Source organism: Scaptodrosophila lebanonensis, unplaced genomic scaffold (genome assembly GCF_003285725.1).
Source record: "Scaptodrosophila lebanonensis strain 11010-0011.00,11010-0021.00 unplaced genomic scaffold, SlebRS2 tig00000024-arrow-pilon, whole genome shotgun sequence".
Lineage (NCBI taxonomy): Eukaryota > Metazoa > Arthropoda > Insecta > Diptera > Drosophilidae > Scaptodrosophila > Scaptodrosophila lebanonensis.
In genome coordinates this window covers 2178102-2203257 of record NW_022060538.1, presented here as the reverse complement: position 1 = coordinate 2203257, position 25156 = coordinate 2178102, and the positions used below count along the sequence as shown (strand labels likewise).

General features: G+C 41.6%; 1 protein-coding gene across 1 annotated transcript in view; it reads left to right on the top strand.

Annotated features, from left to right (window-relative positions):
* Positions 1-25156, top strand: part of LOC115621953 (rho GTPase-activating protein 100F) — a 40414-nt gene that overhangs the window by 12740 nt on the left and 2518 nt on the right. The window contains exons 3-10 of the mRNA XM_030515800.1: positions 17684-18259; positions 18530-18803; positions 18866-19917; positions 20419-21538; positions 21595-21674; positions 21843-22155; positions 22618-22871; positions 24999-25122. Of these exons, the coding sequence (XP_030371660.1) occupies positions 17684-18259; positions 18530-18803; positions 18866-19917; positions 20419-21538; positions 21595-21674; positions 21843-22155; positions 22618-22871; positions 24999-25122 (3793 nt within the window). The remainder of the gene's footprint in view (positions 1-17683; positions 18260-18529; positions 18804-18865; positions 19918-20418; positions 21539-21594; positions 21675-21842; positions 22156-22617; positions 22872-24998; positions 25123-25156) is intronic.

Below are 25156 nucleotides of genomic sequence, written 5' to 3'. Positions count from 1 at the left end.
TGAGTGGAGCACTCTCTTCTTCTGGTCTTTTCGTTTTTGCTGCCTGATTAGTTGGGCAAGAAGCAGAAACGTTAGGCAGAAAGTTTAGTGCCAAGCGCTTGATGAAAGTTTATGAAAGTCCACACTTTGCTGCTGTTGTACGCTCCTCTGATATGTGAGGTTTCTTTGAACTGAGCTTGGTGGTTGGCGAAAAGTTTTCGTTTTTTGCTATGCAGCAGCACGTTCTAAATGGCGCAACGGCCGAGGCTGCTGCCGCAACCGCAACCGCAGCATTCGACTTTGCCTTCGCCTTCGTTACTTGGGCGTGTATATCTCGTCGAGTGCCATTCGCAAATAAATGGCGAGCATTTAGACAGCGCCAGCAGATGAGGAACGACGGAGAAGAAAGCAGACGGGCGGCGTCTTTTACTTGTCGCCTGTTAGTTACTTCAGCTTTTCCTACAACAATTGGCACACTCGAATGGCAGCGTACGAGTACAGCGCGCAGCGAAGTGAACCAGTTACCAGCAACTTTATATATACATACTTGTACATACATACAAGTACATACATATATACGTGTGTACCGGTTTGAACAATTTTTGCCTCTATGCAGATAAGAATATTGCCCCAGCCATGGCTGCTGCTCATGCAATGAGGCCGCTTGGATGTTTTCGTCTAACCGCCTTCTTGGCCGAAGGACAACAGGCACAAAGTTCTGCAGAAGGCAAACACTAATTTGTAGTTGTTGGTCCTTTTGTTGGTGTCGACTACTGTTTTTGCACAGATTTGTTTTATTGTCGGCTTTTTTTATTTCCTTTCCTAACAAAATGCAGCCATGGTAAAAGCAACAAGAGGTTCTCTCACGATTCCTTAACATTCCTGATTTCTCAACATTTTTGTTATACAATAATTTGAAAAACTATTAATTGGTAAAGCAGGTGTGTATCAACATTTTTAATTACTGCACACGTTGCGTAAATCTTTTTCCAGTTCTATGTGCCATGTCGCTGTTGTTGCTACTCTCGTAGTTCCCTATGCTCGCTTAGTAAGCGTAATTAGGAGCAATGACTTGGAAAACTTATAGTAGTTGTTGTAATAAAAGGCGCAAGAACTGTTTTTCGGATGTATTAATGAGTATACTTACTTATATGTATGTATAGACGTATAGTGCAGTGCGAATTATTTCAGCATATGCAAGAAGGCGTGGCAGACCCCACAAGGTATATATATACATATATACTACAAGACGACTATCTGTCCGTCCGCAGATCTGTATTAATACAGCGATCTCCGAGGTAAAGAGGTAAAGGTAAGAGTTAGCACAACAAAGGTCCGAGAAAGGAAGAGTTTGTTTTTTTTTTGTTTTTATACACCCCCTATTCCTCCGCTATTCGTAATTTCTTTGTTAATGTGATAGGCCAATTTTAAAGAATCTGTAGCCGTAAGCCGTGGGGCTTTAGCTTAACTAGCCTTTGTGGACCGTGGCTATGCACAGAATTCTCGGTATGAAAGTGTTTTGCATGTAGAAGGATACGCCAGCTATAATGTTTAGTCACTCCTGATGAAAACCCCATTATTATCTTAGTGCTCCGGATATATTTTATGAGAATGAAGAAGTTCTTCTCTTTTCAATTTCGAATGCTCCTTGCGCCATATCAGTATCAGTTGAAGGAGCGTTAGCGACTGTCAAAGCAAGAGTACGTGTTTTATTGTTGTCTAGAATAAATTTGCATTCAGGTTCAGGTTCACATTTTGAGTTTTTATGCTTCTTTATTATTGTTATTGGTGTTGCTGTCGCTACTTTGGCTGTGCACGTAAAATATTTGCTGCCATTGTTAGCAAGTTGACTTATTTTTACCTAAGGGATACATTTTGTGGCAGAAGTAAATATAGATATGAACATGTGCCGCACTCGTGCTGACTTATACTCGTATCTGAGCACGGGAACGTGTTTATAATTTAACAGCAGAAAATTTTGCGGAATGGCGTATCTTGGAATATTCGCGTCGAGACTGACATTTCACTTATTGACTTGTGTTCTTCTATAATTTAAAACGAGGTGAAGGACAAAGGAAGCGCGCGTCGAGCTGGAATTATTTTTAATTAGTTCTGGCAAGGCTTTGAGAGATGCTGCGCCCTGCGGTGGGCAGGCCATTAAAATGATGAAGCAAATTAGTTAAGGGATCGGAGAGTGCGGCTATGCGGCATGACGTTTGACGTTTAAAGACGAGTAGTGTGGCAACGTTGCGTATGAAATATTTTATTTGGGAAAAAAAAAGTAAAATCATGCACAACCGCTGAGTGGGTGGTTGTCAAGCAGCACTCTGCGCGTGTATCTGTGCCTGTGGGTGTAAGTGTGCGTTTGTATTGAGGGCACTCAAGTGCAGAGGCAAACAGACACATATATATGAACATAAACGCATACAAATGCACATTTGTATGTATACGCATACTGTGAAGCAGTTCAGAAAATGCAATGCCGAAACGAAATTAACCTCACAACCTACTGCAACGGCAGCAGCAACAGCATCACAACAGCCATTTTTGTGCATCTGTGTGTGAATGTGTGTATGTGAAGTAGTACTAAAAGCGGTTTATACCACTCACATACACATAAACAGGCATACTTGCATACATACATAGATGCGTACATCGGTACAAACACATGTGGCCCCAAACGCCAAGTGTTTTGCTACGCCAAACACCCACACACAATTGTTGTGTGGATAGGTCGTGGCTTTCATTCTTTAGCTCCCACGCACACACATACCCTCGTGCACTTACATGCACATGCAAACTCGTTGCTTGGTGTTTGTGTGTCTCAAATGTCAGCTACCTTAGCGTTTCCACCCCCTACCCCCTACATTCTTCACCGCCAACGCTCTGGGATTGCGTTGCGGCAGCACAGTTAAATTTTCAGTTTGCTTTGCTGTGGATTTTCGTTACGTTTTGGTAACCCACCACCACCACCCACATTAGCATGCCCCATTTCGTTGTCAGCCCACCAACCCCAAAAAGTGGGCTCAAATATATATACATATACATATATATTTTTAAGCATTTATAGTATTTTGTTTTTACTTTGCGTCAAACTGTATTTCTATCATATGGATGTGTTTGTGCGTGTGGTGGGGGTGGCTGCATTGCTGTTTGTGCTTTTACCCTACGTACGTGTATTTGTATTTGCTCTCACTTAGGCTCTCTCGCTTACGCCTGGAAAAAAGCTTTAGTAGTAGAGAAAAGTGACGCGTTTCTTTTTTGGCTTTGCGGCTTGGTTGCCTGTTAAGAGTGGCCAGGTTTAGACAAAAGTTTTAGACTTTTGCATTTTGTATTTGATATTTTGTTACTGAGGAAATTGTGCACGTAATTGTTGCGTGGTTTTTGATGTTGTGTGTGCTGTGTGTGGTGTGGGTTGTGTGTTGTAGGGCTTGGGCCAATGGGCGGCTTAATGCTGAGTGCCTAGTGCCGAGCATTAAAAAGTTGAAAAGTTTCGGACCCGTCAATCCTTTTGAGAGCTGAGCAGCTGCATGTGTACTTAGCTCTTTTTCAATCGGGGCCAAACTTAAAGATTAAGCAGCAAACTTTCTTACATTATCTTGCTCTCCATTTGAATTAATTGAGAAGCCAGCAGCTAAGTTTTTGTCAATTTTGCGGTCAGCGGAAAGCCCACAATCCATCAATTAGCGTTAAAAGCATTGCCATTGTCTCTCCGTCGGCAATGCCTCAAGGGCCTTGAGTGTCGCATGTAAACTCCCAAGTACACAAAAACACACACTTCAACACATGTACAGATGTACAGAGCGGGGGTAAATTGTGTCAAGGTTCATTGTACGCAGGCATTGTCACTTACATGCATTTGAAAAGTGACAACAACGTTGAGGGGCGTTGAAAACAAAGCGCCAACTACTTTTCACGCCTTTTGCGGTTACCTTTTCACGGCAATCACAATTAACTGCGAAGACTTGCGCCTTGTTTGAGTGTGTGTGGCAGCGTTGGGCAATGTGGCATTAATTGTCAATGAAACCACTTAAAATTCAATTTACTGGCGTGCCTAAAAGTATACTACAAGACTTACCTTTGAACTGAAATCAGATTAAGTAGAGGAACACTTACACACACAATCGCCTTCCAAACCTCCCTGTACAACTTATACTATATACTCGGATTTATTCATAATTCATATAAAAAGGCAAAGACGTATCACAGCCACATACAACTTATCGTGGTCATTTTTTGTGTTTGTGGCCTGCTCGGCTTTGCAAAAGCTTTTTCTTGGACCCAAACTATTTAGCTGACCCACACAAGCATCAAAAAAATTACCCGAATACTGTACTTCAGACATTTATCACATTCAAACATATACACATACATACACAAGTATACAAACATGTATACTATGTATATGTACATTTGAACATAGTTTGTAGTATCGCAGAAGTTTTTCTTTTCGGCATTTCATTTTATAGAAATGCCCGCCATTTTCTGTGCTCAGCATTTTACTGCGTGCCAGCTTTTTATTTTGAATTCATTTTCATGGAACCAACTCAATTTGCTGTGCTCGACAAATCCCAGTGACAAAATTTTTCCTCTCCGGAAGTTTCTTATTAGCCGCGTACGTCCGCTACGTGCTGTGTTGTGGTGTAAGCTTCAACAATTGCATGCGGACTTTAGTTATGGCAATGAGTACAAAGCAGCTGCAATGAGTGCGTGACAAAAGCTCGCTCGCTCAAATTTTTCGTTAGTTGTCATTTTTCCAACGCTTTTAAGTCTACTATATTCTTAGAAATAAAAGTTTGCAGTCCTCAGATAGAAATATTGGCGCCAACTTTTTTTTCCTCATAAACAATAACTTTTAATAGCGAATTTTTGTACAAGGCATAAGCAATTTTCTGAAAATGTTCAGATTTTCCGTGTTGCAATTCTTACCTTCTTGCAATGTTCACCATCACGATGAGGGCCATCTCTAATTCAGAGTGCTTCTTGCTCTGCTGTACTTGCTACTGCGCAGCTTATCCGCGCAGACGTTTACATTGCGTATACGTCACGTTGTGTTTGGCGCGCGAAGCGAGTGCAATTCATTTGTAATTTTTGCCGGGCTCCTTGCAGCACAGTTTCACTTCTACATGTACTCCGAATAGCCATCACCTTAAAGTACATTTTTTCATATTTTGTGCATAGTTGGCATTTGATTGCCTGTCAGCCACGCCATTGCAAAACTGCCCCACAAAAGCAGCGAATGAGTTAATAAATTGTGGCTTTGAATACGGTGCGAGTGTGTGGCTTTTGTGAATGATGTGGGCTAGTCACAAATACAGGCACATCGACACACATGCAAACTTGTCATTCATGTCAAAATATTAATTTTACGCTACACTTTTCTTTATCGCTCAACATCCCACTCTTTCTATACGATTATCTCTTTCTTTCTCTCTCTTATTCGCTTTTGGCCCCTTTTACGAATTGTAATGCGTTTTTAATGGCAGACCTTTATCTGTTTATGTCATCTTGGCCAGGTTATTAAAAGCATTCATAATGCCGTTTGGAGTGGCCAGCTGCGAAGCCGACAGAGCCATGGCCAGGCAGACCCCAATGTGTACCGCTTATTCTTTTATTTTGTTCGTTTGTTCTGTGGATTTGAATTGCTAGATAAGGTGCACATTTAAACAAGCGGTGCGCTTTTGTCTACGCCAGAAAAATAAAAAACTGTTGAGTGTTGTTATGCATTCATGTTGTTGTTATTATTGTTATTGTTGAACCCTTATCATTTGTAATGTTTCGCTGTCATGGCACTTGGTTCCTTTTTGAGCAGGGATTCTATATATTATAGATACACGCATTCTAGACACCAGCTCACATGATTGGCACTCCTGAAGCCTGGATTATATTTATAGTCATGCTTTCTGTTTATAATAATTACAGATATCATTCGCTTTAAGCGGTTAACGTATAATGACATATTTAACTCTTACAAAAAATAAAAATATTTACTATGAAAGAACTCAATGTTAACTGTGGAGTAGAATATAATTTCTTAAAAAATAAAATTCACTGATTGAATGCTATCCATCTTGATGTCTGCAGTTGATCTAACTGAGCTGAATTCCTTGTTGGCAAGCGAATTTCTCTTCAGCTTTAGCTCATGGCGACGCATCCTCCTTGTGCTCTTTCTTTTCACAAGTTCAAGTCCGCTGACACTACAAGAACAAAAATCTCATCTGGCAATGCCAGGCCGCCTGGCAGCCTGGCAGACATGTCAAGCACAATTCCCTAAATCCCGACTGCCAATTTTTTCATGTTAAATAATTCAAATGGACACACACATACACACACACTTACGCAACAGCGCAGCCTGATGAACTTTTCCCGTGAAAGCTTTTGCTCCCGCGCTTTTCATAGCACAGTCATCGTGTGAAGGGAGAGTCTAAATTTGCGTTGTGCGCGCGTGTGAGTATTTTTAAGTATTGGTGCGTTGCTCCAATTTCAGCAAAGCATTTCTAAGTTCGGGGCGCATCGGGTTTGCTTCGGTTCGGCTCCGTGGCATGCCATGCCGTTTGTCTCGCCAGCCGTTTCAATACGCAAAGTTCTGCGGAGCGCGTCGGACGTTGGACGTTGTCGTTGTAGCCATCGTCGTCGTCGCAGTTTTTATCGGCATCATTATCATCATCATTATCGTTTCCGTCGTCGTGCGTGGCGCATACAGTTAACGCGTGCGTATGTGTATGTGCGTAGTATTTCAGCCGCTTTTCATGTACACACACGCAGACTCTAGTGAAGTGTAGTATAGTGCAGTGGCTTATAGTAAAAGTCGTTAAAAACTTATTTAATAGTGTTTCACACAGAGCCAATGTAAAAACTCACCTGAACTTCCAGTGGTGGAAATGGCAGGATGGTTTTCGTTGCAAAAAGTGGGAAAAATGACCAATAAAAATCTAATATTCCGTGAAATTGCCTTAAGTCGAAAGCTTTGCGCCACGTTGGCGTACCGTCGTCACCAATCAATATCGCCAGTCAATTAAAGTTTTAGGGTAACACGTTTTTCGTCACTTAAAACACATTCGAATACGCTTGCCTACATTTGGGCGCTAAATTCAATGAGCTTATTTCTGTGTGAGTGTGCGCGTGTGTTCTTTTTTTCACATATACATCACGTTGTACTAGCTGAAGTCTCTTAAAATGTATAATAATATGATGTCTTGCTACGCCGCATGCCCAATGTGGTGCATAAGGACTGTGCCGTCTAGGCGCACCTATGCGCCTAGCGCACGGAAAACTCATCATCACTTCTGCTTTTACGACCTGAGGCATACTTAGGCGGCAATGCCAAAGGCAGAAGGAATCGGTTTTTTGGTTTTTTTTTCTGGCTGTCACACTGTCCCATATACAGAAAATTGTTGTTTCCAAACGAGCACACTCACGCCCCCGCACACACAGATAAGACCCCACATAGGCACATAAACACACGACGGATTCAGACACTTAAAGTTCAACAGCACAACGATTGCCAGCCAAGGCAGCCGCCCACTCAGCGCGCCCCAAAGCTGCCATTATCTTCGACAACGCAACCCCATGTAGAATGGCAGTCTCTGCAGAAGTAATATTGCGTATACGCCACCGCTACCGTCACTGCCACCGTCCCAGACGTCGGTACGCACATCCATGTGCTTTTCTCTCTTTCATTGTTCCCTTCTCTCCCTTGCTTGTGTTTTATGTTTCGTCTTCTGTCTGCAAATTTGGCGAAATGTAATTTTTGCATTGCTGTCGCCGTGGCGGCGTGGCGCGTGGCTGTGTCTTTTCAACTGCTTTCAGTCCAACTGCTATCCGGTTAGACGAGCTACCCACATATCAACTTGCATACACCCACATTCCCTGCATACTTTTTCTGAAGTAAATAAATATTAATAAAAAGCATCCGCAATCAACTCTTTTATAAAATGCCCAATATAAAGCAACAGAAACTGGAAGTCCGCCCACGTTTAAATTTTGAACAGATATGGTATTCATAAATTTGAACCATGTAGCTACTTTTTTTTGTACACAATACGCTCTAGTATACGGGTATGATTATTGTTGAGATTTAGTTATTTTGTTTCAACCGCAATGTTCAAAGGACGATGTTAAGGCATACATAATATATGCGAGTTGTTAAATGGAAATCTTGTTTTGTTTTATTATTACAACATGCAATGATACGTAAATTTCCGACAAATATTTGTCTTTGCCAGTGGCTGGGCTTCAAGGTATCTTAATTTTTTACATGAAAACTATTTAACCATACCATTAATTTAAATTTTTTTTTATCAACACCAACAAGACCTTTTTGTAGAATTTCTGCAAAAGTAGCCAGTCAGAATAGAATAGAAATCTTCCAGCTCTACAGAGGCGAACAAATAATATACTATACATATACAGCAATAAGTACCGCTATCAATGTTTACAAAATCCGTGTGTGCCATAGAATCCTGTGAAAGCGGATAAAAGGGAAATCGGAAGAAAGCAATTGGAATTACGATGTGAGCAGTCATCGAGGAGTCCACGAGCTCACATAAAAACCGAAGCTTCATTGAACGTATCAAATTATAACTTAAGTAACAGTTACGAAACCACCGAGTAAAAGGAACAATAGAAACGGCGAAAACCATACAACAAGCAAATGTAACAATAAGCAACATAAATTAACTGCGAAACGAAACTAAGCTACGATATCGAAACTGTGAGGACTGCGAGGCGGGATTGAGGTGCAGAAACTATCATTTAAATTAGAAATATATGTATATCTTCGCATTTCTACATCGGTGTTGTTGTGTAAATACATGTTTGCAAGTCCATATGTATGTATTTCGGTTTGTGACCAGCTCATGATATCCACGCAGCTCACACGCAACTTACGATAACGTTTTCGCCCTTGTTCTCATCGTCATCGAGCGCCCACGCTATCTCCAGCTTTGTTGCTGTTGTTGATTCGTGAGCCGTTGGCAACAAAACGCCCGCACTTTCTTAAAATACTGGGGCACACAAACACCCGCCCAAACACTCAAATTGGAATTTGGCAACACATTTTGACATTTGCAAGACGTCGTCGTGTTGCCTGTAACGAAGTTAATGTGCGACACCGCCACCACAGGGTGTTTCCTGACTAGAAACAGCGGCCGCAAGGTGAGTTTAGATTTTTGCCAGAGTTTTTATACCCGAAGGTTGCAAGACTATACTAGAAAGTCTAAGCGTCAAATAAACACACCTATATTATCAGCACGAAGAGATGAATGGCAATTGATATGTCCGTTTGTATCTGTACGCAGATCAAGTGTATTACAAACCATATAAGTTGGAGCTCTCATACGACCGATCGCGATCGGTAGAAAAATTTTACTTAGTTAAAACGTTATTTTTAAAAAAAGATATATTAACCACAATTTTTAAAATACGTCATCATATTGTGAAGTTAATTTTAGTTGTACCGAAAACGGGGTACACAGGAGTAGGGTTTGCATGACTCTACTAATGAGCTTAAGATGCACAGAACAATGCAATTTCTGAAAAGGACAATAAGTTTAAGGTAGCACAATTTGTCCGTTGCTACGATTGTACCATGAACTTGGCACTATGCTCAAATTTGAAGTGATAAATGGAATATCTATAGATAATGTATTGATGAGTATACTAGTTGGAGCAAACCGCTTAGCTGCGTGGCGGTAATTAGCTAACTTGCTTAATTTGGCTTCTGCCTCGAAACATTCTCATGTGTACAAAAATAAGTATGTAATATACATAGATTTGCATTCGAAATACGTGTTCATGTGTATCGTTGTATTCTACAATCCGTTATTTAAGGTTAGATGCTCAGCGATTTGTTTCGCAAATTATCCCCAACAAGTTACCATATCCTCCACTTCAAAGAAATACAATTTCTGGCCATAATTGACGCCCAATAATTAGATGTTATTGTGGAGCTAAGCTTAATTACTTTTGCCACAAAATATTCTAGTAATCTAGTAGATTTTTAGTACATGTTTTATTAATATGTGTATGCCGTGATTCAATGGGGTGATATATGGAAATTTCATTAAAAACAGGAACACGCGCAGGAAAAGTCATGAATTACTTTGTATGTGCATATAAACGCGCACTGAAGCGTTCTTTTTTCCATATTTTGTTGCAATAACATTTACAGACGTTTAAGCAAATGAATGCGCGTAAGATAAATTATTTAAAAAGCCATGATATACTGTGGGCGCCCCAAAGCCAAAAGCCCAAGCGCCAACGGCAATAGCTTAACAAATTTTGTTTTTTGTTTGTAAATAAGTACATAAAGAAAATATAGCAATTAAAATGACAGACCCTGCAAATTTCGCTTGCCTTCTAAGAGGAGTACATTTAATTCATTCAAAAATATGAGTCCCCCTAAATTCTTGGAGTATCCCTCTCCCAAACTTGCACCAGTCGTCACGTCATGTCCCGTATCAAATGACACTTGAAATATTGAAATGAAATTCTATTCTTGTACCCGACAATACTTGAACGTTGACATTTCGACGAGCGAGCAAAGACAAGTATGTCCAAGTTAAAGAATTTAACAACCCATCCTGCAAGTGCCATTGATTCTCGTTCCAGTATTCTGTGTGAAATGGTCTGCGTTCACAAATTTTAGACACTTTTCTTCTGTCACTTCTCAGGATTTTTTTTTCATCTGCTGCTTCCTTTTTCGGCATCTTCGTTTTAGTTTTTTTTAGTTTTAGTTTAGTTATCCACATCACACATTACTCTTTGACGTGTTGATGCTGATGGTGCTGGCTGGCTGCGTCGATTGCCCTCTTTTGGACGTCCTAGTAGGTACGGAACCGCGAGTTTGATTTCTTATTCTAATAGACATTCATTATAAATGCGTTTCATTGCATAATATCATAATCGTGCTGGGTTTTATGGTTGTTTCATGTGTGCACATTTAAATTCATTGTGGTTTTCTTAGTTTTTATCTCGACCACTACACTACATACATATTTAGTTCAGTTTAGTTCACAGCTACGTCTCATTCCTACATTCTTCTACTCGTTTTGGAATTAGGGCTGACGATACAAAAAACAGGAATGGAATGCAATAAATAATACAAGCATATACTTGTATATTTATTCAATTATTTAATTTGCAACCAACCGCTAATGATAATTTGCTGTAGTTGGATTAAAATTTCGACAAAAGTGTACTAATTGCGGGAGCTTGTCTTGCTTAGAGCTTAGGGGAATCTGATTATGATTTTTGGGTATTTTTGCCCTTCTACTTTCCGATATACTTGCATCCATACAGGCGGATGGATAGACAGATATGTATGGCTAGATCGACTTAACGAGTCAAACTGATCAACAACATATATACCTTGTGGAGCCTACCACGCCTAGTTCTGGGTGTTACATAGATTCGCACTTACCTAGTATACACTTTTATGCTTTGGGTATTTGGTACTAAAATTGTAAATCACTAAAGCACGGCTGCCATCGGAGATATGCCAAACACAAAGCTTATGTCTACGCATAATAAATCACACCCTCCACCAATCAATCAATGCGCTATTCATCGCCAGGCTAGTATTGCTTATAAAAGAAGAACAGAGTTAAGGCGGCAAGGGTTGAACGACAGTGGGAATGGTTATCAAGAAAATATGCGCAAAATGTTCATTGTCATTATACCCTTTACTCAAAGGGTAAAAGGTTATACTAGTTTAGTGTTGATTGTAAGTATGTAACGCGCAGAAGAAGGCGTAAAAATAAGCATTAAGTATCAGAATTGTAGGATGAGTTGATATAGCTAATGTTAATGCTAACTAAGTCAAACATATTTGATTAAACAATAAAAAAATATCACAATATTATAGAAATAAACAAGAGAGAACGCTACAGTCGAGCAAGCCCGACAGTGTAATACCCTGTACCCAGTTAAACTTCCGTCACTGAGTTATATGCGCCCAAAGCAGCAGCAAAAAGAGGAAGAAGAAGAGCGAACTTGTTGCTGCAGTTTGGGGAGGTTGTACTGGCGAGAATTTGTTTCGCTAATAACTTTTCTTAGAATTGACCGAATTGAATAAAATTTTGAACAACAGTAGACAATTATATATAAATTATGTGTGCAAAGTTTGGTTTAGGTAGCATTTGAAATGTGGACGCTATTGACGAAATTCTGCAGCGGGGGAAGGGGGGGAAAATTAAAAAAAAAAAAATAAACTCGTCCTTACTCGGACCTAGGAGAATCTGGAAGCCAACTTTGGTTATTCTAGCTTTTATAGTTTCTGAGATCCTCGCGTTCATCCAGACGGACGGACAGACGGACGGACAGACGGACAGACGGACGGACATGTCTAGATCGATTTCTCTCGTCATGCTGATCAAGAATATATATACTTTATGGGGTCGGAGATGCTTCCTTCTGTATGTTACATACTTTGCACAAACCTAATATACCCTTTTTACCCTACGGGTACAGGGTATAAAAATAATGAAATACATTTTTATTAGAAACTGTGATAGCTGTATTTGTAAAATGGAGTTATTGATTTCCCATTTATGTAGTACACATATAGTATCCCGATTTGTATGCCAGTTGAAATGGACAGAAGTCCTGCCCTAATGACGTGTGTTTCAGTTTAATTACAATTTTTTCAAATTCCAATGAAAGCACTTTTTCCGTTAGTTGGACACTGAAATTGTTTTTATTGATTTGTGTAGTCACGCCATTTCGATTATGATTGCCAACTTGCACTCGTTTTTCCACTGCCACCTACCCCTATGTAGTACTAGTATAAACTCGTATTTTTGCGTTTTAGAATTTAAACGCGTAGATATGGCTATTAAAAAACTAAATATGTTTCACCTCAGGATGGAACTTAATGACTCTACTAAATACTTGCCGTATAATTGCGGTAGCAGGACGCGTGGATGGGACGCGTCCGGACTTGTTATTAAAACCAATTTAAAGGAAATTGAATTTCTAAAAAATCAGCTAAAAGCCATTGCACATCGTCATGATGTCATCGGCAGAGTGTCGACTATTTTCAATTAGGCGCATTCTTAGGCTTCTCTTTCATGAGTTAGAGAGGGTGTGTGTGTGTCTGTGTGTGTATTTAAAAGCGGAACACAAGTAGCTGCTGCTGACTAAGCGGAAGGCAACGTAGTGAAGTTTAAGTGAGTTTAAAAAGTTAAATCACTCAAGTAAGCAAGCAGGGGCGACAACCCTAGAGCCCATGACTCATGTATGTATAAACTACGCAGATATGTGTTTGTGTGTGTGGGTGGGTGCTGTACAAGTCGTAAGATATTCTCCAAGCTCTTTATGTGCGCCCCCATTTAACTGACATGGTCGACAGTGAGGATGGCTGCCCGTTAGTGCCAGTAATTTGCATTTCTTACATCGGGTCAGATGGAAAGGGTGGTTAGATACGAGACTCGACAGAGTCGCCAACTTATTGGATTGTACGGTTAATAAGCTATTTAGTTTTTAATTGGGTGTGTGGGCTGTAGTAAATCATTTATTGCTAACGTTTGCAATTATAAAGCAGACAAGCCATAAACTGTACACCGTTCGAGAAGAGCGTACAAATCTTGCCACTTTGCTCCTCGATGGTTAAGTGAAAGCGAGCATATAAATGATTGCGTTGAACTTGACTGAGTGGGTAATGGTTAGGAATAGTTGGTGAGCGGGAAGTGTATGAAGAGTTGACCGCAAAAGTGTATAAATTTCATGCTGACAGCTTAAACATACCCGAACGTGAGCGTGGTACACATATACAGGGACGTACAGGGACGTAGATGCCAGACTGTTGCTCGGTGATATCGCGTGTCCATTACACCGTCACCCCATATGTACTGTACGCGATGCAGACCCCACAATTTATTTAGTTCACTTGAAGAAAAGTTGAGTTAAAGGAACATTTTTCGGCTGTTCTGCAAGGGGCATGCATTTGGATGGTAAAATAAGTGTAAATAGTTCCTTGCTATACAGCTAGGAACTATTCACTATCAGAGGCTACACTTTATCCTGTGTAGAGCGTCTCTGAGAGAACAAAAAAGGAAACAAACCAATGCTTAAATTTCCAATTTCATTCTGATTTTATTTCTGAAATTCCTTCAGTATTTATACAATTTTTGCCTTATTTACTAGGTTTTTTTCTTATGTACTAATAATTCAATATTTTACTCTTTCTTATTTTCTAAACATTGTACTTACTCTAATTTTACATTTTTTGTCTTATTCTATCCTAACGGTGTCAAGTGGATTTCCCCTCCATATGTATATTTCAAGCCTTTCTTAAACGCAGTGTGCACCCACCCTTAAACGCTGCCGCGGTCCTATTTGCCTATGCATTTTCTGTTATCTACTATGCGTTGGTCTGTACCACTGCTGCATGCGGCTATTTTTAGACCGAGATTTGTTGTTTAGCCTATCTACTGCTTGTGCTCCCTATGCTAACTTCTGAGCTCTTGTTCACTTTTGTGAACAATAAGTGTGCCTCAAATTTTACAGCTCAAGCATTCATGTCGCATATTCTTGGATTTAAAGCAGTTTGTGATTATTCTTCAATAATTCATTCTTAATTAGTGTTGCTCTTTACAAGCAATCGTGCCTAGAATAGGGTAGAGAGACTAATTTAGTATGTAACCTATTTTTGCAGTGGGCTGAGCATTCCTTTCTTGTTTACGGTTTTTTGTGTAGCGCCCTGAGCGGACTCACTAACTCAACTGTTTTAGTAGTGCCTTATTGAATTTCGTTGTTTAATTCAGCGTGATACGCCCAGCCTATGCTTTTCCAACACGCAAGGAGGCGTGCTTCTGTGCACAGAAATAATAACATTAAGAACAATAGGTGCTATTTCTAACTGCTTTAGTTGAGCAAATGAAAATGTTGAATATATGATTGTCAATGTTTAAGTGAGCCTCCGGCGACTGAAATTGTTATGTTTCTGTAAACTACTCGAATTGTGTTATTCACTTCAAATCCGCACCAAAGTGAACAATGCGAGATTTAAGTTATATTGTAGTGCACAACAGAAATAAGATGTCTATCAAACTCAACAATTCGGTAGTGCAGTAAAGCTTCCTTAATAGTTGAAGTACGTTGAAGATGCTAGGAGGAGGGCAAGCTTCAGGGCCTTGCCAAGAAACGGGTACACAAGGCAGGGATTGTGGAGTAAGAACTAATTGGCAAAGTAAGGGTATTCAACAATGAATGGGAGCTTCATATAACTTGAACAAGAGCCTCAACTTTGACAAAGTTCAGGAATAAATGCTGCACATATACACAAGAGAGAACGCAAAACAACAAAATCAACATCAAATATGAATGTACCAGCAGCAACATACCCGTATGTATGTCAAAGCTTTCCAATTTGAAAGATTTTTACTTGCGAAAAACAGGAATATGACTGACAACTGCAGAAAGTATCTGTGCCAGCAAGCACCATGGGTCCGCTGGCGAATGGACGAACGACCAATTCTGAATTCAGAACGACTGCATGCCATGAAGACACACTTTGCTCTGGTTGACCACAACTTGCCTGCAGGCCTGAAAAGCAGCTAACAGCAAATATCAACTGAAAACGCACTCAACACCAGTAGCCGAGAAATTGTTTGATGGGTGGGTGGCCAAAATAAATCCATTAAAAACTTCCCTTCCTGCTGGTGCCTCTGTTGGTGGAAATGAAGAAGTGGTGGAGTGGCTGCCGCCAACGTCGAACTTCGTTTAAAGCGAATTTCGTGCGGAACCATGAATATCAAACAAGCAGGTCCAAAAGCTACAAACATTGCTTTTTGTTGCTTTAACTTTCGTGTGACATCATCGGCATCACGTGGAGTGCAAAGGCCGGTGGGCAGGTCGGCGGTCAGCTGCATGGCCAAGGAGCCCATTGAGTAGTTGGGGCGGTACATTTGCTTCAAGCTTTTTAAGGCTTACATAACGCTCTGCTCGAGCTCAGAGAATTTTGAGTGACGGCTCAGTGACACAAATTGCAGTTGTCGGCCCTTTCGGACATTGAAGCTAACAAAATAATATTTGCATGGATTTTTCGCTCTCCTACCCCTCCAGTTCTTTTTTTTTTGTCTTTCTTAAAAATATTGAATGAGAATTGTATATTGCAGGCCTAGCACGTCTAGTTCAGTCACTCCTTTATACCAACCGTGCTGTTCAAAGGAACCGTTTCTCGAATTCTTATTATAGGAAATATGTGTGCTATATACAAGACTGGTTGGCTGAATTATATAATATAGTGGCAGATCCCACAATGTATAAGGATCTTGATCAGCATGACAAGACGAGTTGATTTGTACTTTCCATAAGAGCTAGCGATACAAAATTTTGCACAGATGTCTTATATGTGTACGCTGTGGGATTTTATTTAAATGTTAAATGTTTATACTCTGTACTTAAAATGTACAAGAGTATATTAGGTTCACGGGAGCTGAAAATGTAACAGGCAGAAGGAGGCAGACCCCACAAAGTATATATAGCCCTGACTGTCCGTCTGTCCGTCTGCCCTGGATCTCAGAGACTATAAGAGCTAGAGACACCAAATTTTGCACAAAGATGCCTTATGTGTGTACGCTGTGCAAGTTTGTTTTATTTTTTTGATTTCCCCCCCTGTGTAGTTATAGGCTTTTCTATAACTAATAATAGGCAAGAATTAATATTCAACGGTGCGAAATTGTTCGAATTAAAAATGCTATTTATTTATAAGTGCTTGGTTGCGATACAAATAGTACAAGTTCGTTATTAAGAGCCTTAGGCAAAATTATAGCAAATTAAGAAAAATGCGTAAGGAAAATAGGAATTTGAGCGACAAAGCAAATAATGAGTTAAGTTTACGTTAAATGGCTCAACTTGCTGCACAGAACAAGATTACAAATTGAGTGATTTTGTGATCGAATTAAACAAATGTATCTATGATGAATTGTTGCCTTTTGGCTGTGGCGACTGCATAACCAAACAACCCCCAATTCCCCCCTATGGGCGTTTTCCCGATTTTCCATTCGTATTATCGCCTATATATCGGAGACTATAAGACCTAGGGACACACAATTTTAGTCCCAGATGCCTTAAGTGAATACGCAGAAAATGTGTATTTTGGAATTCTCCTCTCTCCCCCGCAAATCGTAACTCCCGTAATTCTTGGAATTTAGAACAAAAACTTGGCAAACTAGTTATTATAAGTCCAAATGCTAAGTTTCATCGTGATAGGCCGATATAATAGGAAGTTATAGCCATATATAGTATGTACATGAGACCAAGTAGTGCCTGCAGTTGTTGTTGTTGTTACTGCTTTGCTCAGGCACACGAGACATACACAGACAAAATTAAAAATGCTATTTATTTATACACGCATAATTATTCTACACATATGTACAGAGTATTTCAAAGTCGGGATACCCGACTTTAGCTTCTCTACTTGTTCAAAATCTGTTTGTTTCTTATTTCTGTTTGCATTGTACTTTAAAGCCGCGGCTTCATCTTTGGCTTTAGTTTGCAAACGTGCCAGCCGAATATATTTAAGCAGAAGACAACTTAAATTTTTAGCCGAAAAAGTGTAAGTAGTTTAGTATACCATCCATAATAAATGCGGGGCTAAATGACTTACCGGAGTGCACTTGGCTACAACCTATCTAATGCAACAATTTAACGCTACTTTAAAAACAAATTTCATAGAACTTCTTCATGGGTTTTCTTGCAGGAAAATGGAAGATCAGTTCCTGATGTTACCGCCAGCCCGGGACGTGCACCGCCCGGTCCGCTACCTGCCAACCAGCTGTCCGGACTGGGCAATCAACAGCAGCAGCACCTTCAACAGCAGCAACTGTCGCATCACCAGCAACAACATCATGGTAATCAGCAGCAGCAACGCGGTCAGAATGCCACCGGCGGCGTCAAGGAGCCGGTGCTGTTACAGGGTGACTTTCGAAAAGTTAGTGGGATTAGTTCCGAGATCTTTCGGCAGATAGAAGCAGTGGAGAATGATCATGATCCGAACACGGCTGCCGCTTTGGAGGCGGTGGAGCGACGAGGCGAAATGATTGTTCGCATTCTGGAGCCGCGATGCATGGGAAGTAAGCAAGCCGTCGAGGCGGCGCACAAGCTTATGAGCAAAGGCGATGGCCGACATACGGTGCAGCTGGTTGAGATTGTGAAAAGGCCTGGTCAGACCTTAGGCCTGTACATACGTGAAGGGAACGGCGCCGATCGCACCGATGGTGTCTTTATTTCTCGTATTGCGCTTGAATCGGCTGTGTACAATAGTGGATGCCTAAGGGTGAGCGAAAAATAGTAGTTAAGCTCACAATCAAATGAGTTCCTAGCAGACCAATTAGGATGCTGACCTTAAAGGTTTAAAGTATAATTGAGTAAAACTATTGGAAATTTCATCTAAAAGAGATCGAAACATAAATAATAAATAAAATAAAATATGTGTGCACTAATAGCCGCGTTTATAAAGTGAAATTTAAATCTTTTAGTAAACCAATTTTACTTTAACCTTTATATTTTCGAATAAGCTAATTTGTATTGTATATTTGTGTATTAGGTGGGCGACGAAATCTTGGCCGTTAATTTGGTGGACGTCACGCACATGTCGCTGGACGATGTCGTCATTATCATGTCAATTCCGCGACGTCTGGTACTTGCTATACGCCAGCGGCGTGGTAATCGCGGCACCGGTTCTCCAGGTCCACCCACGCTATCTCGACCGGAGCAGAAACCGCCGCCAGTAGTGGTCATCAAGCGCGATCTCAGAGAAGAAGACTTGGACGAGACGGATCGTATGCCGCGCTCGCGATCATCACGAGAAAGACGTACAGGTAGTTCGACATGTGCGCCAGTTTTGAAATACTTATCGTGTTCCTTTTCTTCCTACACCCAGGTGACGGGCGTGAGATGACCGAGTCGCGCTCTCGGCTGGGTTTGGGCTTGAACAATTACAGTCCGCAATCGGAGCAGCTCGATATGTACTACAATACACGTGCTGGCGTCAATGCTATTGGGGACCCGCCAAGCTGGGGCTACAAGCCACCACCACCACCCTCTGTCATCACTGAACAACCAAAAGGTCATGCGTTTGCGCCCTCACATGCCTACTATCAAAACGCGGGCACGCTGGAGAGCCTGGCAGAGAAGGTGCACGCATTTTACCCTGGAGGCCCTTCGCGTCGTATGTCCACGGGAACGGGTGTGGGTTTGGCACAGCAGCATGCACGTTTCCCGCGCTCCGGTTCTGATCAGCACCTACCGCGTGTAGAGTATGCAGACTATTCCAACTCCCTGGGCCGACATTCCCTATTACGTTCGAGCCTAAAACCTGGCACGGGAGTTGGTGGAGCGCCCATGGGTGTGGGCGGTACTCTAGGTCGTTACGGACGTTACGAGCAGCAGCGCGGCGGTGTTTCTAAGTATGGACAGACGAATGCGGGTGCGCAGTCACTTACCCGACGATCTCGGCCCAACCTTGATTACTCCAGTGACACAGAGGCCACGATTGGCCCACGACCAAGCTACTACTATTACAATCGGCCCGCCATTGGTAGCATGCCACGTGGGGCCAGCGGTGTGGGAGGTGCAACCGCTGCCCTTCTAGCCGGCGCTCCCGATCTTAACAAGTTCAATTCGCTGCCTCGCGAACGTCCCGGTGTAAGACTCCAGGGTATACGTGCGAGAATTGGAGATCGCATATTGGACGAGAGTGACGGCAACATTTCGGCACCGGAGTTCGATGCGCGGAGAAGTCGTGATTTGCGGCAACGTATTACAGCCAGCCCTTCGATCTTTACGGCAGATGAATATCGAGCCTGGCTAAGGCGAGCGCCTAGCAGCTCCGCCATCGCCGAGCAGATGCGTATGACACGCGATATGTTTTCCCAGCAACGCTCACATCGCTTCTCCTGTAGTGCGGAAAACATACACGATGCGCTCAAGAACGTAAGTATTGGTGTAGTGCACAACTGATTAGATAGCCTTAATATATAGTCTAATCTTTTAAAAATATTTATATAACACATATTCATATATGATCAGTCAAAAATGGATCAGGTAACACTATTTAGTGAGCGATATTGAATAAATATTAAATACCATTGGTATCAATATGTTTTGAAAGACATATGGATGCGAGGCCAAAAATTACAAAATGCTAGGAAAAAGGCTTCATCACTGCATAGCTGCATCATAGAAAACGGAACATTTATGTAACCGCAGAATTGTAGTGAAAATCTTCCAAACCGTTCGTATTCTAAAAAAAAGTGCTTAGAGAGGACAGAACATTTTGTTGAATCCGAAAGTCTATGTTTACAATAAATATTCGTTCAAGCAAATGCTCCTGATGGAGTGTGATGCTGAAAATATGTCATTAAAATAGTTAGAAATCCCGCGAAGATAAGAGAATCACTTATATTAATATGCATCCGCCTTATACCATTGCAGACGGAGAGCATTTACTCCAGTCGCACAGGTATACTTGGCGCGGGGACACTAGATCGGAATCTTGGCCTCACCCGACCCATATCCGCGCTGCCTGTGCGCTCGATGTCGTCACAGCACATTGGAGGCGCGTCATCCATACGCTCGCCTAGCATACGTCGTATGCGTCAGTTGCTTGAGCTGTCTGCTGGTCCAGCTAGTCCCAGTGGCAGCATCATGAGCACCGGTGGCCATCAAAGTCCAGCGCCTACACCAAGCGCTACACTTCCGCGCCCGCATCGTCAAATTGACATCAATCCAGCTGAGTTTGCCAAGTATAAGTTGGACAAGCCGATTGTGGACATTGGGGGCGTTTCAGGAATGCTCTGGATACATCTGCTGGCTGGACGAGGACTGCGAACCGCTCCAGAGCTGGGCGCCCAGCACGCAGCAGCAAACCAACAGAACCTTACCCGAGATCTGTACTGTGTCATCGAATGCGATCGTGTGCACAAAGCGCGAACCGTTGTGCGCTCTGGTGATCTGCAGTTTGATTGGGATGAGTCTTTTGAGCTGGATCTGGTGGGAAATAAGCAGCTGGACGTACTGGTATACTCCTGGGATCCACAGCACCGACATAAGCTGTGTTACCGTGGCGCTATCTCCCTGTCTGCGGTACTTCGACAGTCTCCATTGCACCAACTAGCGCTTAAGGTAGAACCTCGGGGTACTATTTACATACGCATGCGCCACACCGATCCAATCGCACTGTATAAACGTCGCGGCCTTCCTAGTCTGCGTGCCGGTTATCCCACACTCTTCGGTGCTGACTTAGAAACAGTCGTTAGTCGCGAGTCAAAGGGGGCCCCTGGAAGTGCCCCTGTGCCAATTGTGCTGCGCCGCTGTGTCGAGGAGGTGGAGAGACGCGGCCTCGATATTATCGGGCTCTACCGCCTCTGTGGTTCGGCAACAAAGAAACGTCTGCTGCGCGAAGCCTTTGAACGCAACAGCCGGGCCGTGGAATTGAGCCCGGAACATGTTCCTGATATCAATGTCATAACTGGCGTGCTGAAGGACTATCTCAGGGAGCTACCGGAGCCGTTGTTCACTCGCTGTCTCTTTCAGATGACAGTAGATGCTTTGGGTAAGAGATTAGCCCTTTTTTTTTATTCTTATCGTTAATATATTATTTGTCGACAGCTGTGTGCCTGCCTGATGATCCAGAAGGAAATGCGAAGCTCATGCTTAGCATACTCGATTGTCTGCCTAGGGCGAACAGGGTAAGTTGGTGTAGATTATGATATCGTCATTGCGGCAATGTCACACTTCCCTCTCCAGATAAGTTCGTTTGGTAGCCTAAATGGAAAACGAAATTAGCTAATTTTTTGACGTTATCTAACAGACACACATATGTTAACTGTATTATTTATTTTTCCTTGCATTTGCAGGCAACACTAGTTTTCCTGCTAGACCATTTGTCGCTCGTCGTTTCCAACTCCGAACGCAATAAGATGTCCGCACAAGCTCTGGCCACAGTGATGGGACCCCCGCTCATGTTGCACTCAGCCAATGCCCAGCCTAGTACCGATATCGACCATGCCCAGCCCATAGCGGTACTGAAATATCTGCTGCAGATTTGGCCCCAGCCGCAGGCACAGCATCACGCGCCTTCGGCACAGCATATAGGCGGTACGGCAGGTGCACTGATGGGTGGCATGGCCACAGGGGGCAGCATGAGCAACATGGCGGGCATTGCTTCAGGTAACGTAATCACTGCGTGATGTATTAAAGCACACAACACACTAACACACAAACTCTCTTGAGCCACAGTCACAGTCACACTCAGACTCAGGCACACATACTTGTAAAGAGAGAGAGAGAGAGAGAGAGAGAGAGAGAGAGAGAGGAATTATCAGATCACAATAGATCACATATTCGTATATACCAACAAGCACATGCATACATATTAGCAAGTGTTTTTATTCCGCTTTGAATGAGTGCTACAGGCACACTCGCAGTCTGGTCTCCTTTCCCTTCACTCTTTGAATGCGGCACAGAAACCGTTACGTTTCAAGATTTTTTCACACACGCAAACACACACACATACACACACTCATACATGCATAAAAAGTTCTGACCCAGCCTTAGACATCAAATCAAATCCCCCATCAACCAAATTACGTTCACATTAATATTGATTAATACAGAGTCCTATGTAGACAGGTCGGCGCGGCGAGTCAACAGGGCAGCGTGGAAGCAAAGTCAATGTGTTGCAAGCGGACAGACAACAAATCCTACTGCAGCAGCAGCAGCAGCTCATGGCGGCGGGCAACCTTCTACGCTCGTCCACTTCGGTAACCAACATACTCTCCCAAGGCCATCATCAGCTCTCAGCCACAGCCAACAGTCATCTGTATCAATCAGTAGTGGGTCAGTTAGCTCAATCGCATCGAGCCTTGCAACAAGCGGTGCAACAGGTAAACAACCACAACAACAGCCACAAACAACTAAAACTGCAGACGATAACAAACAACAACATCAGCAAACAGATAAAGATCGTTTAGGAACACCAACAACAACAGCTTACAACAGCAATTTTTTGAAACACTAAAACATTACAATAAACCAACATTTATACAAGTACATAATTATACCCACACAATAGTACTTACTCGGGTGTTACGATTAGACTGGCAAGTTATTTGTACACCCTCCGATGCCTTTTCTGAGAAGACCATAAAAAGTAATTTGCAAGCCGGTTTCTTAGGGACATTTTCAAATTAAATTTAATTAATTAAAAAGTTAAAAAGGCGTTTTCAGTTGGATAACAAAATTACTGACTTGAATAATAGTAGCATTATTTGGTAACAAAAAGTTCATTAATGACATTATTGATATAGAACTGTCAGTCTGTTATTAAAACGCTTTAGTGGATTGGGCAAGAAGTGCATTTGCAAACGTTTATAATCGTTAGCGCTCCAAAACATATATAGTATATAGTACTCATACCATAAAACCATTATTTACGCGATTTAAATTAATATTATATGCATGACATATTTTCAAAAATCGGCGAATTTGGGTGCAAATTATTTTCCAGTCTGATTGTAGCTTTAGACAGCGAGTTTCCATGGGTCTTTTATGTTAGAACGAGAGTTTCGTTTGTTTTATTTATATTTTTGATGAGGGAATTCTGAGCCGAGGAAATACTGCCATCACAGCCACAACCACACTAGCACACTTTCTACAACTTCTTCTTCCTTTTTTGATTTAATTTTTCCTGTTGGCCGTTTGTTAAGAGTAATAATACATATATACATATAAGATATCTACTTGTTTACGTACATACTGAACTAACTATTAATTAAATATGTAAAGCATTCTTTGTTGTTGACTTGATTTGTGCTTCATAACAACAAGAATTCATAATTTTCTGTGAACTTTGATCGACGTTGTAATTGTGATATAAATGCTTTAAAAATACTAACTATAACATGCTATGGTAATATTGACAATGATTTGAGCGATGTGATAACTATGTAAACGGCGTATAAAGCATGATTGGCCCACTACTGGTAAAATCAAAACATATAGATATAATCTCTATATACTTACATTAATATATACCAACATTATATGTAACCAATCCAATACATCCTTGTTACACGTGCCGAACCATGTAAATGCGCCATACAAATTCATTGTACATTCTCATTAACTATCACGCATATCCTTTTAGTCAGCCTAGTACATACGAGTAGTTCATATCAGATTTATTTCAAGCCATAGAGGGTATAAGATCTATGCAATTGGCACTACGGATGTGGCTGTGTTTAGGAAGCACTTGAGTCAAAAGCCGGTCTACAATGCACTCCAGTTATTATGTATATATAATATTTTTTTAATTATATACATATATCGTATACTGGTAAGCCCAGAGTAGTTCATAGGTCAGAATATGAAACGATGAAGAATTGGCGATTTCGCACTTAATAATGTATTTACGAAAGTCCAAAATGTGAAATAGTTTCAGTTGAAAATGTTTAGATTTTATGACCGATGGTTAGAGATATCTGGAAATCCCACATTGCTCATACGATTTGCAGCCCGATTATCAGAGTTTTTTGTCTGCACATTGTTCATGGCACTCCGTTTGCATGCAACACCCATGTATTTATATGACCCACAGCTTCCATAAACTAGCTAACATTTTCTCAAGTCATGCTAACCTCAACACTCAAGCCCTACACACAAAATGAGCCCCAATCGGTTAATTAATTGGCTACATCCCTTTTAAGATATGCACCAAAAGGAACTTCATTGCCTATTGTAATAAGTGTGTGCGTGTTTTTTGTTTTTTGTAAATGTCTGTCTATCGTTTTCTATACCTGTATCTACACCCACTCAGAAGCACACCCAACACTTGATATAAAACAAATTCTAAATTATTGCCTAACTTCCGCACTGCCAACACAAATACCGACCACTACCACCACAGAAGAACCACTGCACGTACTGCGTTCCCAACATCGAAAATAGCCGTAGCAAATTAACAAAAAAAGAACGCTACCCTTGCGTCCGACACTCTCTTTTATCTCTTGCAGCCCTATCAATTGGCGGGCTCAGCGGTCTCAGCAATTCCCGACCAATCGCCACTGCCACTTCCAGGCACACCCTCCCCAGGCAGTAGCTCGGCGTCGACGGGCTCAGGTTCGGGTTCCGGCAAAAGTAAGAGCACTTACATTATACCATAACCCTGGTT